At 37.6% G+C, this 15,969-nt stretch overlaps 1 protein-coding gene across 1 annotated transcript; it reads left to right on the top strand.

Annotated features, from left to right (window-relative positions):
- Positions 1–7,342: 7,342 nt before the first annotated feature.
- On the top strand, positions 7,343–14,803 carry LOC121971066 (splicing factor 3B subunit 2-like). The gene is made up of 18 exons (XM_042522154.1): positions 7,343–7,661; positions 7,938–8,054; positions 8,153–8,275; positions 8,351–8,413; positions 9,651–9,758; positions 10,303–10,380; positions 10,597–10,689; positions 10,848–10,934; positions 12,564–12,665; positions 12,767–12,886; positions 13,282–13,344; positions 13,422–13,558; positions 13,633–13,714; positions 13,820–13,878; positions 13,985–14,024; positions 14,124–14,215; positions 14,297–14,366; positions 14,466–14,803. The coding sequence occupies exons 1-18, from the start codon at positions 7,407–7,409 to the stop codon at positions 14,532–14,534; spliced, it is 1,758 nt and encodes a 585-aa protein (XP_042378088.1). The 5' UTR covers positions 7,343–7,406; the 3' UTR covers positions 14,535–14,803.
- The last annotated feature ends 1,166 nt before the right edge of the window (positions 14,804–15,969 follow it).

Genomic DNA, 15,969 nt, shown 5'->3' with positions numbered 1-15,969 from the left:
AGCAAACAACATCTCCAAAATTAGCATAATCAGCTCTTATCTTAGCATCAGACCAAAAAATATTAGTAATCAAATCATCTTCATCAATTTGGATAGCATAAAAAAATTAGGATCATCGAATTGTATTTTCTGCAGATATTCCAATACACCTCCTGTATCCCCAACTCTCATATTTATTGTTCTTTTTTATCGCAAGTAGTTTTTATAATCCTCAGGAATAAATCTTAAATTCTCCCTCTCACCTACTTGCCTCACCATAAGATCATGAGATGCTTTTGGGGGAATTTTCACATCACTTGACATCTCAATTTGTATCGCTGCAGAAGAAGATATATTCCTATGACTTCTATAGAGGTGCATTTTGTTTGGACTTGAGAGATAATGATTATGTTCTTTAACAAACTGCACCACAGTGAACTTGTTTTTTTTTCCGATTACAAATCTTTATTTTAGCCTCACAACCAAACCTTGTTTCATCACGACTTGCTTTAACATAAAGATCTCGTTTGTCTTTTCCTCTTTTACCTTGGGCAGAACAACAAAAAACTCTATCAAGTAATTTACCATATTCATCCTTGTGGATTCTACCTCTCCTTACACCAAACCCAACCTTTTTAGCATATGCTAAATAAAATTGATACGTATCTTCTTCTGTCTCAAATTCCAATCCCATTTGTGGTATATCCAAATCTGTTTCAATGTTCAAGCCTATACAATCAAACAAACAAAGCAAGATGGTTAAAAAGGGAAATTTGATATACTGAATCTCAATACATTCCCAATTTGATTCTTATTACCTTCGTCAATAACATCAAAGTCACCTTCTAGAATATCTTCATTTCCTTCAAAATTCAAACGACGACAACTTGTAGATTCATCCTCCATAATAATTGCTTTGATCCTGTAAAAAAAATTATATTTAGGGGGAAAAAATAGTAGAAGCATCTAAAAACAATAATATTTATGTCAAATTACTGTATGTTCAACTAGTGTTATACTCTGAATTCAAATTATTTAATCTATACTCAACATCAAGTTCCAATCTGTACTCAACATCAGAGTGCTCAAGAGTGTTCTTAATGCACTCTGAATTCTAATTCAACATCGTGTTCCAATCTGTTCTTATAACTTGAACATCAACATTAAAGAAATAAGCTTGTTTATAACTTCAAAGTTCCAACAAAATTTAATTGCAAGATACACATAAGAGAACTGCAAGCTTGTTTTCCTAAAATAAAAATAAAAGAAGTTAATAGAACTACAAAATGGTCATGTTCTAATTCAATCAACTTGCTATTTTTTCAAACATGGCCGAAGATGCAATGTAAATTTTATCCTAGTTAAAGATCTTTAAAATTTTGCTCATTTCATGACCAAGGAATCAATGAAGATTAAAACTATATGGGTGGTATGAGTCCTTAATTTGCTGCTAATCGATCACATAACCAAGATCAGAATTTCCAATCTGTTCAAGTTATAATAATCTGCCTATTGGTTTCAGTTTAAGAGGAAAAAGAGGGAGAGTTTCAGTTTTAGGGGAAATCGGGCTTAAAGGAAAGCTCAAAGTTGAATGAAACCAACAGTTGAACTCACGCAGAAACGGCGGCAGAGCTTGGGCCGTCACCGGTCACGAGCAGGGCTGGGCCTCGGAGGAGTCAGGGAACCGGGTCGTCGCCGCAGGATCGCGGTGGGTCTCTGCATGAGTAGGATCCGTTGGAGGCCGTCGAACTTCAATTCTGGAGGCCGTCGGGGAGGGGTTAGGGCTCCGAAATTTGTCGGCGAGGTGGAAGACTGTAACGCCCCGCCCCTTCCTGCTTAAGCTAACGGGGTTACTTATCTTTTCTTCTTAAAGCAGCGGAAGTCTTATCTATAGTATAATTTTTTTAAAAAACTTTTTCTTTACTTTTCAAATCATCATCACTAACTACCTATCATATGAGTCACATAACATGCTTAACATAAATTCAAACCATAATACCAAAGAGTATGATGAAATGTCATGGAGTCATAAAAGAACGACATAAACATAATTCTTATTAACTAGAAGTAGGTCTTTCTCTTTAGCTGAGTCACTACTACACACGTCCTTCTTGCCCCCTGCTACTGCTCTCTTAGTACATCCATTCTTTGCCCTTATCTGTGGTACAAGGAAAGTAAGCTGTGAGCACACAAGGCTCAGTAAGATCCTTTCCTACTCACAAAAACCGTATAGCATAACTAAATCTCCAAGGCATAAAGCATAAAGACGACTCATCATATCATGTATAGAAGCATCATATCATAACATAATCGTAAGGTATCATGACATATCATAACATGCATCCTAGCATAACATAATCATAATCATAGCATATCGTAACATGATCATAAAGTTCATCCTAGTATAACATAACATAATCATAAGCATTATAGCATATCATGATATAATCATAAAGTGCATCCTAGCATATCATAATCATGATCATAGCATATCATAACATAATCATAAAGTTCATCCTAACATAACATGTCATAATCATAAGCATCATGGTATATCGTAACATAATCATAAAGTGTTATGCGAGATGACTTTCAAAAACATGATTCATGCAATAATATATGCAACATGTCCTTTGAAAACTTATTACATACATACTTAAACATAATCATAACATGATTAGGGCCCCGGCTTGTACCACATACATAAATGCGTGCGTCCTATGTACGTAGGTCCAAGGTAGCAAGTCTTGAACCCTACAAGGCATACATACTAGGCCTATTTCTTAGTCCATCGACCTAGGGGCACTTAGGAGTCCATCCCTAACAAGACCCGTTTCTTAGCCCATCAACCCCGGGGGCGCTTATGGAGCTCACCCTTGGTACAAGCCATATAAAGTAAAGTAGCATGTCATACATATCATGGTTCTTAATATTTCATGCACATCGTATTTCTTATCATATCATACCATACAGAATTTGGGCACACAGCACATCATAATGACATGTAAAATTTGGGCACATAGCACATCATAAATACATGCATAATTTGGGCACACAACTCATCATAAATAGCATGCATAATTTGGGCACACAGCTCATCATAAATAACATGCATAATTTGGGCACACAACTCATCATCATAACACACAGCATAGCATAAGGGTTACCATCATACATAGATCATAAGTGTACATAATTAAACATAGAAGCATAGCAAGCTCTTACCACATCATAAAACATTGCATGTGAGATACATGGGAATCATATTTAGATTTCTAACCCTAATGTCATATAGTGGTCGAAACATATAGTTGGGATTTAGGTAAAAAAACTACATACAAGCATGTGAACCCTAAACCGATATCATATCATATACCATAAGGAAACATCATGAGCATGTTTAGGTAGGGTTCTAGGTTTCTTAAGCTTATAAACTTATCATGGCCGAATCTTATCAAGCATTACATTGGGTTAAAATCATCATTCAAACATGTGAACCCTAAACCAATTTCGTAGCAAATATTACAAGGAACATCATGAGCATAATTAGGTTAGGTTCCAAGTTTCCTAGACCCTTAAACTTGTTGTGGCTGAAACCCTTAAGGCTTGGAACTAGGTTTCAAGTATCATAAAAGCATGGAAACCCTAAACCAATTTCATAGAAATTATTACAAGGAACATCATGAGCATAATTAGGTTAGGTTCTAAGTTTCCTAGGCCCTTAAACATGTTGTGGCCGAGACTTGTAAGGCTTGAATCTAGGGTTCAAGTGTCATAAAAGCATGAGAACCCTAAACAAATTTCATAGCAATTATTTCAAGGAACAACATGAGCATAATTAGGGTAGGTGCTAAGTTTCCTAGGCCCTTAAACATGTTGTGGCCGAGACTTGTAAGACTTGAATCTAGGGTTCAAGTGTCATAAAAGCATGAGAACCCTAAACAAATTTCATAGCAATTATTTCAAGGAACAACATGAGTATAATTAGGTTAGGTTCTGAGTTTCCTAGGCCCTTAAACATGTTGTGGCCGAGACTTGTAAGGCTTGAATCTAGGGTTCAAGTGTCATAAAAGCATGAGAACCCTAAACAAATTTCATAGCAATTATTTCAAGGAACAACATGAGCATAATTAGGTTAGGTGCTAAGTTTTCTATGCCCTTAAACATGTTGTGGCCGAGACTTGTAAGACTTAAAGCTAGGGTTCAAGTGTCATAAAAGCATGAGAACCCTAAACAAATTTCATAGCAATTATTTCAAGGAACAACATGAGTATGTCATATTAATTTCATAACTTGTCTTAAGGAGGATCATGGCATAATTAGTTTAGGTTTAACAATTTTTCTAGGCCCCTAGTCCTATCATGGCCGAATACATATGAGCATGGAATGAAATTTAATCATCATATAGGCATGAGCATATCATGTTAACAACTTCCTCATCATGAGGCACATATCATAAACAAAAATAAGAAACATGCTTGGTTTGAGTCTTAACTTACCTATTTCCTTTATTCATGTTTGGCCGAGAGTCTAGGGGTATGACTCTAAGTTCTAACCAAACATTCTAGCATATGAACATTAGATAAATCCCTACCATAAGATACATGTTACAAGAAACATGTTGAGCATGTCAAAATTTAGGTCTTTACATTTCCTAGGTCCTTCTTTTTAGTCTTGTCTTGGCCGAAAATTTCATAAAGGTATCCTAGGTTTTTAGGCAACCAAATCTCATAAAAAAAAATACACAAGCTATTGTACCATAGGTGAGGGAAACTTACATTCTTTCGCTTGTGATTTTTCCTAAGGAAAAAGGTATCCTAAGTGCCAAGGAAGAAGAGAGCTTCTTCTTCTTGTACCTCCTTTTGCTTCTCTTGCTTGGAAGGGATAGACCTTGAAGGTTTCTTCTCTAACTTTAGTTTTCTTGGAGAGGAACTTAGCTTAGCTTTTGGAATAAGGAGAGGGAAGGAGCTCTTGGTTTCGGTGGAGAATGAAGAAGGAGAAGGAAGGAGGAAGAAAAAGATTTAAATCTCTTGTTTTTTCTTCTCCCAATCCAATTTATTCCTATGTAAATGAAGCATGTCTTCATTCATTCCCTCAACTCCTCTTTTCCCTCGCTCCTTTAATTCCCACGAAAATAGAGAGAGAGAGGGAAGTAGGCAATTCATCTTTTGCTTGCTTCTTTTCTTAACCAAGAGGAAAAGAAGATGAGCAACTTGGTTTTCTCTTGCTCTTTTGCTTAGTTTTTCTTTTATTTTCTTCTCATCTTTAACTAAATTTTCATTCCTTCCTATCCATATATTATTCATTATTCTAGTGGTCATCATACATTAATTTATCTCTATTATTTGTGGGAGGTTCAAGGTTCAATCCTTGACCTCACCTCTTCTTATTCTATTTTTGGTTTCTATTTTCCCTTTTCTCTTATCCTTTTTATTTCTATGCTCTAAAGAAAATAATACTCATATACTTATCTTATATTTTCGTGGGTGTTACAAAGACGACGGGCGCGGACAGCGGAGGTGGAAGATGGCGAGAGGTTAGGGCTTGGGTGAGGTGGAAGAAGGCGCCGACGGGTCGCGGAGGTGGCCGAAGGTGAGAGGTTAGGGCTCCGCGTGAGATTGGCTTTTGCGTGAGTTGTGTTCTCACATGCACGTGCAATGCACATGCTAACCTTTTAAATGGTTGTTTGTGGTCCAGGGATGGTGCAGGGGAAACTGGTGCAGAGGATCCGCGCTGGGAATCCAGCGGTTCGATTCGTGCCGACAAATTGGAGAGCAGATCTCTTGGTTTTTTTTTTGTCTGGAGGATGTGTCATTCGTATTTACGGTCGGATCGTGATCGCAATCCGAACGCAATTATTTGCGATCTCTTCTTGGATTCACCGTCCCTACCAGGTTATAGTTTGGTTCAGAGCGAGCGGTCGGAGGTCACCTGAAAGCCTCCGGTGGTGGATAAGTGATCAGGTTATTGGGCGGCGAGCGAGGATGTCTTTAGGGCGGCTTCTGACTTTCCGCTCCGAACCAAACTATTGTTGGAACCCCAAGGTTGTTTTGGTGTGATCAACAAGTTAAGTTAGGTCCTGCGTTGTTTCTAACCTTGTGTCTAAGTGTGCAGGAGCTTATGAGCACAGGTACTCGAGCGGAAGACGCAGCTAGCGAGAAGGACGGCACGCTGTGCGTCCGAGGGACGAGGTGCTGCGGAAGAGTACACCGGCGGACGAGAAGGAAGTGCGCGCGGTGGTTCCGAGGTACGAAAGCTGGAGCGGAAGATTGCTCGGGGAGCAAGAGACGCAGCTAGCGCGAAGGTCGGCACGGGGTGCGACCGAGGGACGAAGTCTGCGGATGAGTACGCTGGTGGACGAGAAGGGACACGCGGTAATTCCGAGGGACGAGAAGCCGGAGGGAAGCACGCTCGAGAAGACCGGAAGATGGGTTCGGGTGAGCCCTATTCCGGATGTCAGAGATCACCCAAGCAAGCGGAGCCGGAGCAGAAAGACCCGGACCAGAGGCGAGCTGAACCAGAGAAGAGAGCACGGACCAAAAGTCAACTGGGTTGACTTTTGGCTCCGGGGCGCCCGGAGCTGTTCGGGGCGCCCGGAACCATCCGGGGCGCCCGGAATGGACTTTTCAACATGATCGAGTTTTGATTCGATCCGACCGTTGGGGGATAAAATTTATCCCCCCCAGGGCGCCCGGAACCCTTCCAGGCGCCCAGACCAAGACTATAAATATAGCCTTGGTCCAGAAGCTTAAACAGAACTCACTGATTGTAAATCCAGTGCTTGCACACTCTCTTTTAGTCTAAGCTTCTGTTTTCTGCACTTCAACGCTGTACGAGGCTTCTCCGCCAGAAGGAGTTTTATTGAGCTTAATCTTCCTTGGATTAACAACCACATCGGTTGTAACCAAGTAAATCTTTTGTGCCTCGCTTTTTCTTTATGCTTTTAATTTACTGCTTAGTTTATTTATGCAAGTGTTAGCCTAAAGAGTTCGAGGAGGGTTTGTTTTCCTTTTTGTGTTAGCAGGATATCCAACAACCCCCTCCTAGCCGACCCAACGGTCCTACAACTATAACATGATGGGGACGATGAATCCAGAAAAGGATTGCAACTAATTATAATCAGATTATGATCATGATCCGACCATAAATATGAATGACACATCTCTTGGACCATAAAAAGTGATCCAGGAATTCTGCCGTGACAAATTGAATCGTTGAGTTGATTAATTATTTTAAAAATATCCTAAGATTCTGGCCCAAATCGGCTCGGCTCAACATTTGGTCGAATGGACCGGAGGTCGAACCGTTCGTGATCAGATTTGGGCCGTAATAAAATAGGCCTTATAAAGCCGAAGAAACGGTTTCCGCCGGCCTCTGCCCTCTTCCCTCTTCGTCCTTCGTCGCGTTCGCTTCCACTTTGCGCAACGATGGCCGCAGTCGAACTGGCGAACCAAGCCGTGATCCCTAATGGCAGCTTCGCCAGAGGTGCGCTTGCTGCCGACGCCTCCGCCACCTCCTCAGAGAAGAAGAAGGCTCGCGAGAGCGAGCGCATGCGCCGGAGGCGGAAGCAGAAGAAGAGCAAGCAGAAGTCTTCGGCTCGCCTGGAAGGCGGAGGAGAGGCGAGTGAGCCTGAGGGATCGAAGTTCGAGAAGCAATCTAAAGCGAGCTTCGGTCAGCGGGAGGTAGTCCGATTAGGCTGTCGACAGTTAATTAGGGTTTCTGATGAGTTTTACACGTTTGATTTGTATCTCTTTCTTTAATATTCCTTATTCTTCTAGATTAAGAACAATTTCTTCCGATCCATTCCGTCAAGATAGTTTTTTTTAGTTTCCTTCGTATATGATTTCGTATGTTTTTTTTTTTGCACTTTCCTAATATCTGAGGCAAAACTTTTATAAAGATTTAGTTGCTCTGATACTTTTCAGTATGATATTTTAAAGGTTGTTGGTTTCTTTTAGGATGTGACAATCGAGGTAGAGTACGTTCCTGAAAAGGCTGATATAGATGAAAGCTTTATCGAAGAATTCAAGAATGTTATTGAGAAGTTCAACTTCAGGGATGATTTTGGTGGTGAGGTATGTTTGAGAATGTGATTTGCATAGTTATGTAATAATGCATGCTTATTCTAGTCTTTTTTAGATATTAATCTTGGTTGATATTTTTATCCACTCAGGACGATGCAAAGAAGGATGAGACTGCCGGTAATGCAACCGCAAAGAAAGGGGATTCAGATTCAGAAGAAGATGAGCAGGAGGTTCAGCAGAAAGAGAAAGGACTGTCGAACAAGAAGAAAAAGGTCAGTGATGAGTACTTAAATGCTTTCTTCTATGAAAGAACTGGCATATGCTTATTCTGCTGCATATGTCTGTAGCTTCAAAAGCGTATGAAGATTGCTGAACTAAAGCAAATTTGCTCAAGGCCAGATGTAGTTGAGGTATGCTTAGATTATAATCTTTCTTTTTATGATATAATACAGATTGATATTTCGTTGAGCCTTCTGGTTTATTGGAAGTTTCTTGTATTGTCTATTCTTACCTTCATTCATCATAGGTATTCTTGTGTATCATATTGCAAGTTCACCTTTTCCAACACTAGTATATTTTTTTGACGTAGCTATAGCTTCCAAATTAATTTACAAGGTGATATCATTTCTCAGGTTTGTAATTTGTTATTACTTATTACTCATAAAATGAAATAAATCTTGACACTTAGGAGGTTAATTGAATGATACTAGTATTGGTGTATTTATCTGTGAACCATGGAGCCAAAAGATAAAGGCACTTGTACTCTTCTTAAGTTGCATTAGGCAATTTATTACTGGTGCTATTTAAGTTTCTACCATGCACTACACAGAATGATAGCAGTAGAGAATGAGAATCTTTCAATTACGTTAAAGATGAGTAATGCCATTGTTGAGTCAAATTGTTACCAAATTCTTTAACGAGGGGCCATGAATTTGCTTTTTCTTAAAAATGGATTGCCCATTGTCCAACTACACACGACAAACATTAAACTTAAATTTTCTATCCATTGTTACCCTTGCATTGCAGAAAGTAGATAGTTACTTGAGTTTCCAATCTGACATATCGATTTATAGGCAGAATGACCTTGTTAAGAAGTCCCTGGTATTTATATTTTTCAGAGTAAAGTTTGTTATTAAATTTCAAATTTTGTGCCATCCAGCTACATTAAAGGCAATACCATTCATGGTAGATAAGTTTTTTTTTTCACATATATGTTTTTTTTTTCACTCCTTTTCTTTGGAACAAAAATTGTTCAAAGTGTTTGTCCTCTGGTTAATCATTTTGGGGTTTGTGTATTAGCTTTGTCACCAGATAAATCAATTTTTTTATGAATCAAACATAGTGCAGTTGTGAGGTTCACCAATGTGGTTCCCTTTCTTTTTTGTACAAATGAAGGTGTTCTTTGTTAGTTAGGCTATAAAAAATAAGTTATTGAAGGACATAAAACTATTGTATGCATATTTAGTTTTGGTAAAGGATTAATGCTTTTTTGGACTGTTACATGATATGGTAGGTGTACACCTTTCCATTTCATATTTCCATTTGTAAGTTTGTAAGATTTTACTAGTGTGGTTATATTTTGCACAACAATATCACCTTTGCTTGGTTTCTTTTTTACTTAAGAAGGTTTCGATTTTCATCTTCCAGGTTTGGGATGCAACATCAGGAGATCCAAAGCTGCTTGTTTTTCTTAAGTCCTATCGGAATACTGTTCCTGTTCCACGGCATTGGTGTCAAAAAAGAAAATTCCTTCAGGTGAGTCAGTATTAATCATAAGCTAGATTTAGAATGATGGCTGTTTATCAAGGAGGGAATTTATGCAAATTTTTAATTACTTCATGAGGGGTGAGGCCAAAAGATGTCGATAAGGAACCCCTCTTATGCTTATGCATAATTCTTGCAGGGACCAGCTGTAACAATGCCTGAGCCTCAACATCAGGGTAATTGCCAGAGGGCCTTCGAAGGCTCTCTCTTTTAAGACAATGATAGGATGGTGGGGTGTAGGTAGATGCTTAGTGGCATCACTACTTCAATGTAGGATAAGCTCTAGACTAGACATAACTTGATGATGTTATGTTGACTTGCTATCACATATGAAACATGCATGTTGTCATTTAAAATCAAAATGTTTATTCTTCAGACTGGAACTGAATAATTTTATTTTGTGGTATTGCAGATGTTTTGAGATGAAACCCCCTACAGATTTCAATTGCATTTTGGGCTATTTAGACTATATTCCTTATATTGTAGTTATGACTTGTGTGTGTTTGGATTTTATGCGTATTGTGATAATTGACAGGGCAAACGAGGTATTGAGAAACAACTATTTCAACTCCCTGACTTCATTGCTGCAACTGGAATAGAGAAAATAAGACAGGTACTTAGAGACTTTGTTTAGTCAAATTTTGGGTGAAAACTGCTTTGCTTCAATCTCACTTTAGTTATTAGTTATAAAATTTAGAAAACATTGTGGGTTTACATTAATGATTTAACCTTTCTTATTATGTTATTAATGATATATATGACTAGCAATTAACTTGGCCATCTGACCAGACTTATTCTTTATTTTGCCCCTTTTTATTCCCTTTTCTAGGCATATATTGAGAAAGAGGATAGCAAGAAACTGAAGCAAAAGCAGCGGGAACGTATGCAACCAAAGATGGGGAAGATGGACATAGATTACCAGGTTAGATAAACAATCCATTTCTCTGATAATATCTTGTGATAAATTTCTAACTTACACATTCTCTTCCTTGCTCTCCTGTTGTTTACCAGTTTGCATCCAGGGCAATTGCTCAAGAATGAAATAATATTTTCAACTCTAACCACTACATTGGTTTGCAGGTATTGCATGATGCATTTTTCAAGTATCAGACTAAACCTAAGTTGACGACCCATGGAGATCTATATTATGAAGGAAAAGAATTTGAGGTACAATAATTTTTTTGGATTGTATGTATTAAATTTTGAGATTGTGGTCCTATTGAAATGCTTCCAACAATCCTTTCTTCTTTGTATGTTTTATCATAACATATCTAGAAACATTTCCTTGGACGTACATGGCCAACACACAAATTTGTAATTTTTGTTGATAAATTCATGGGTTCAGTCACCATAGTGTCAGGGGTAGACATGCAAAATCAATAATCTAAACACTAATTCAAAACTAGAAAATTCTAATAAAAACAATATTTTGACTTGGCATGGTTATTAAAGTTAGAACCACTGTTTAATCTCACGGACCGACACCAACACACCTTTTGTTTAAAATATTCAAACGTAGCAACATTTCGTTCCGCTCACGGACCGGCATTAGCACAGGCATGCCTCAGTGTTGGCGCTCCCCGATGCCCTGTGGATGCGTCATGCTTGCCCGATGACGCATCTGGATGTGTCGGGCTGGAATAGGGTGGGGGCCAAGGGAACGAAGGGAAGGTTTTAATATAATTAAATAACTTATGTTAATATTTTTAATCAACTCATAGCTATGATTGGAATAATTTAGATAGGCTTAATTAAAGCCTAATAAAATTATCTCATTAATTTAATATATATATAACTTATGTTTATATTTTTAATCAACTCATAGCTATGATTGGAATAATTTAGATAGACTTAATTAAAGCCTAATAAAATTATCTCATTAATATATATATATATATATATATTAGATTTTTAGATTTCTTTTCAAATATTTAGTTAATATATCTATATTTAAAAAATACCGAAACTATGTCAGGATGGCACGATACTGTTTCAAAACCGTATTGTTCCGGTCTGGGGCTGAAACCTCGGCACTACTTGAGATTTTAAACCATGGTTAGAACCATCTGGTTCATGTTTTGTGTTGTATGATACCCTATGACTTGATGTAAAATGGAAGCTATCATATGTACGACTGAGAACTTGAAAGAACTGTGACAATTTAACATGATATGCAGCTTATTTTTATCCAAATTTGGAAAAAGAATGGAAATTTATCAGAAACTAAATTCAATCCATAAAATGTGAACCCATCTCATTTGAACTTTAAACAAACAATAGATTGAAAATTAAACCAATGGATGAATCTTTGGTACTGTGATAGAAGCTAAGAGGTTTGAAGAAGAAAATATTTTGGTGCAGAGAGACAAAAGAGTCAATAACAACAAAGGTGGAGTCAACACCCATTGGTGACAATGTCACATTGAGACGTATCGAAGACCATAATGGTGTAACACTGCTGAATTCTCCATGTCAAAGTCATCTCTATTTGTCTTTCTAGGTGCATTGTCATACCTCTCTCTCTCTCTCTTTCTCTAAATGTGTGGATGCCATTCTCATATTAGTGTGGATGAAGTCAGTGATGATGCCAGCAAATAAGGGCACTGCAACTGTTTTGTTATAGCATAAAACTTCCCCGTGTCTTTGCATTATATTTTAAGTTACCAGAAGATAGGTTTAATGAAGAGTAATAACATCTGATACTTTGCAACTTTGTGAAGATCTTCTGTCTCTGGCTCTAAATCGTGTCAAAATTAAAATGTTAGCAAAAAGTTATTTGGTTGTGCTACTATGCAGATCAAACTTAGGGAAATGAAGCCAGGTATGTTGTCAAAGGAACTTAAAGAAGCTCTTGGCATGCCTGATGGTGCACCACCTCCATGGCTTATCAATATGCAGGTCAGTTATATAGTACTATTTTAAACTTTCCATTTCTTTATATATATATATATATATATATATATATTTCGAGGAGGCTAATTGCTTCTAGTTTTCTACAGAGGTATGGACCACCTCCATCCTACCCCCATCTGAAGATACCTGGTTTAAATGCTCCAATTCCTCCTGGTGCCAGCTTTGGTTATCATCCTGGAGGTTGGGGTAAACCTCCTGTTGATGAAGTAAGATCATATAGTTAAAACCTTTAGAGTGTGTTTGGTTCAAGTTATCATGTATAATCTTGGTTATGTGATTATCAGGTAATCACATAACTAAGGTTATGGAGAATAAAACATAATCAAATGTTATTTGGTTCACTTTTTAAATTTTTTTTGGTAAAAAAAATTATTGACCTTAGAATCAAGAAAAACCTCAGTTTTTCGAGATTTTCTGCTGACGTGTTGGATATGGAATATTACTCGGAAATCATCGATTACCTAAACTAAACAGGGTTTTCGTTGATTACCTTGAATGGATAACTCCCAACTAAACGCACCCTTAGAGTTATCTACTCACATGGTGTCTTTAATTTAGTTTTAAAGTTCATAAAAACATTTTTCTTTTTTCCTTGGATCAGTATGGACGCCCACTTTATGGTGATGTTTTTGGGGTACAACAGCATGAACAACTCATCTATGAGGTAGCTCACTATAGTTTTGCTTCTGAATAATGTGGACCTGGATGCCTACAATTACTGTTTTTTCATGTTCATTTTAGGATGAGCCAGTTGATCGGAGTAAACATTGGGGAGATCTAGAGGAAGAGGAGGAGGAAGAGGAGGAAGAGGAACAGGAGGAAGAGATGGAGGAAGAGGAATTGGAGGCTGGCATTCAATCTGTGGATAGCCTTTCAAGGTGCTTAATGTTGTCTTGTGCTTCGATTTTGTTTGTCTATTCATTGCGATTAACTTAATTGTTATGGTGTTCAGCACTCCCACTGGTGTGGAAACACCTGACGTCATTGATTTAAGGAAACAACAGCGCAAGGAGCCTGAGAAACCACTTTACCAAGTAATCAAGATTCCCTTAGTTTTATTGACATTTAAGATTCATTTAGCACATATATTGTTGATCTTGATCCTTGATTATTTTCTCACTATTACTTTGGCACTAAAGGTCCTTGAAGAGAAGGAAGAAAGGATTGCTCCTGGAACATTGCTTGGAACCACACACACGTATGTTCTTCACATTTGTCTTGCTGACCTCTATTTTCTGCCAATTTAAGTCATTTATTACATTAAAATTAATGGTTTTGTATCGATTTTGTTTTCCCTAAAATAGGTACGTGCTTGGTACACAAGACAAAACAGCTCCCAAACGGGTTTGTTTGTTGTTGTTTTTCTTAATTTCTTGTGTCAGTCAGTTCTCCATTTAATCATAGACATTTGCGGCAATATGAAAAGTTTGTTTCAACGTGTAGGTTGATCTTCTACGTGGTCAAAAATCGGACAAGGTGGATGTCACTATACAACCCGAGGAGCTGGAAGTTATGGATGATGTTTTAGCCGCCAAGTAAGAGGACCTGTGTGATAAATGCTTATGAATATATGTTTCATTCAAACATTTTGTCATCATTTTTGCAATCCATGCCAGGTATGAAGAAGCGCGAGAGGAAGAGAAGCTACGGAACCAGAAGGAAGATTTCAGCGACATGGTTGCAGAGGTTTGCTTCAACCCACATATTTTACTGTTAACGGTCTAGTTCTAAACTTCTAATGCTGTTTCTTCCCTAATTTCACTTGGATGTCTTCTCCAACCACAGCAAGCTGCAAACAAGAGAAAGCGCAAGGAAAAGGAAGGGAAATCCAAGAAGAAAGATTTCAAATTCTAGCTAATTTGCTTGTCCCTCGTTACAATCAAATTCAGATCTGCTTCATTTGTCAAAGGTTCTTCTGGCAATGCGCTCAGATTTTAGATCATCAACTAAACCCTCATCAGATGAGGATTCCATGCATTTCTGAGCCTTTTGTTTCACATGGCACCCTCATCAGATGAGGATTCCGTGCATTTCTGAGCCTGTTTGTTACACAAGGCACAATGGATTCAAACATTCCTTGCTAACTTTATTGAAGTAATTTTAGATGCGTTTAACAGAGCTAACAAAATTTTGTAGATTTTTCATGAAACCAGTAAGCCGATTTATATTGAGTGAAGCTGTAACGATAGGTTGTATTACTAGAAAAAAAAATACCAGGTAACATCGATAACTAATCCTGTCACTCATTAATTAGTCTTCCCTTTATTTACATGGATAGAATATTTGTCAATCTAGTGTTTGGGTGAGAGAGGGGTAGCACGTAGAGCCGTTTGGGTCGGTCGGATTAGTCTGCCCCATTAAATAATGTAAATGGTTCGGTTGAATTGTATCCATTGGGAAAAAAATGATTAATCAACCGATAATGTCAAACTTGGGATGACTGACCCGATCCCACGGACTTTATGTGGTTAGATGGTTGGATTAAATAGACTAGAGTTTAGTCTTTTGTATGTATATATTTCTCGTGAGTTGGCACATCTAATTCATAATCCGTTTTGAGTTTGGTTAGATTGGATTTAGAATTTATCAATCCAATAAGATTACGGTGGGCTGGCTCCACCTTGCCAAATGGCTGACTCTGTCACGGGTAGATTTGTTTAACTCTAGTAGCACATTATGATAGTAAGAAATAGGATAAATTCTCATACAATGAGGGTATGAAAATTATTTAGGGCATTTCATGCATCCATGGTGTTTGAATCACTTGTGATGATGAGATATTCGTTAGAATCTATCTACATTTTTTGAATTTATTCTGTAAAAACAAGTATATGCAAGGTCACCTTCAAAATTCATCTAATTGGATATCTGAATTATTAAAATATAATAAGAGAGGTATGTCATGGCGAGTGTTTGTTCAATCCAAATTTTGTCTTGGGATATTAGTTCTCTATCTTGAGTTCATCCTTATATTGCTCGATTCCTCACCTCAACGAAGCCACGGAGAAGGCCACCATAAACTATAACAGGCATTAGCTTCGACCTTATCCTTTTGGGATGGATAATTGATTAGTATATATTGGTGTTGTCATCTTATATTTAGGATTAAATTTTGACCAGTAGACGGTACCTATTCTCCTTTATACATTATTTAATTGTCAAGATTAATAGTCATTCTTGATTTACTTTTTCCGTATTATTCTGAAGATTTATTATCCATTATATTTAATTATCAAGGGTAATAATTATTCATAATTTATCTATTCCGTATTGACTTTTGATAGATTGA

This window comes from Zingiber officinale, chromosome 4A (assembly GCF_018446385.1).
Source record: "Zingiber officinale cultivar Zhangliang chromosome 4A, Zo_v1.1, whole genome shotgun sequence".
NCBI classification, from domain to species: domain Eukaryota; kingdom Viridiplantae; phylum Streptophyta; class Magnoliopsida; order Zingiberales; family Zingiberaceae; genus Zingiber; species Zingiber officinale.
This window is presented reverse-complemented; position numbering and strand designations above follow the sequence as displayed.

Bases quoted from the DNA above. Each gene is read 5' to 3' on its own strand.
- LOC121971066 (XM_042522154.1), top strand. From the start codon at position 7,407: ATGGCCGCAGTCGAACTGGCGAACCAAGCCGTGATCCCTAATGGCAGC. The intron at 12,666-12,766 runs GTCAGTTATATA...AGTTTTCTACAG, and splicing joins CATGGCTTATCAATATGCAG to AGGTATGGACCACCTCCATC. The intron at 14,367-14,465 runs GTTTGCTTCAAC...CTCCAACCACAG, and splicing joins TCAGCGACATGGTTGCAGAG to CAAGCTGCAAACAAGAGAAA.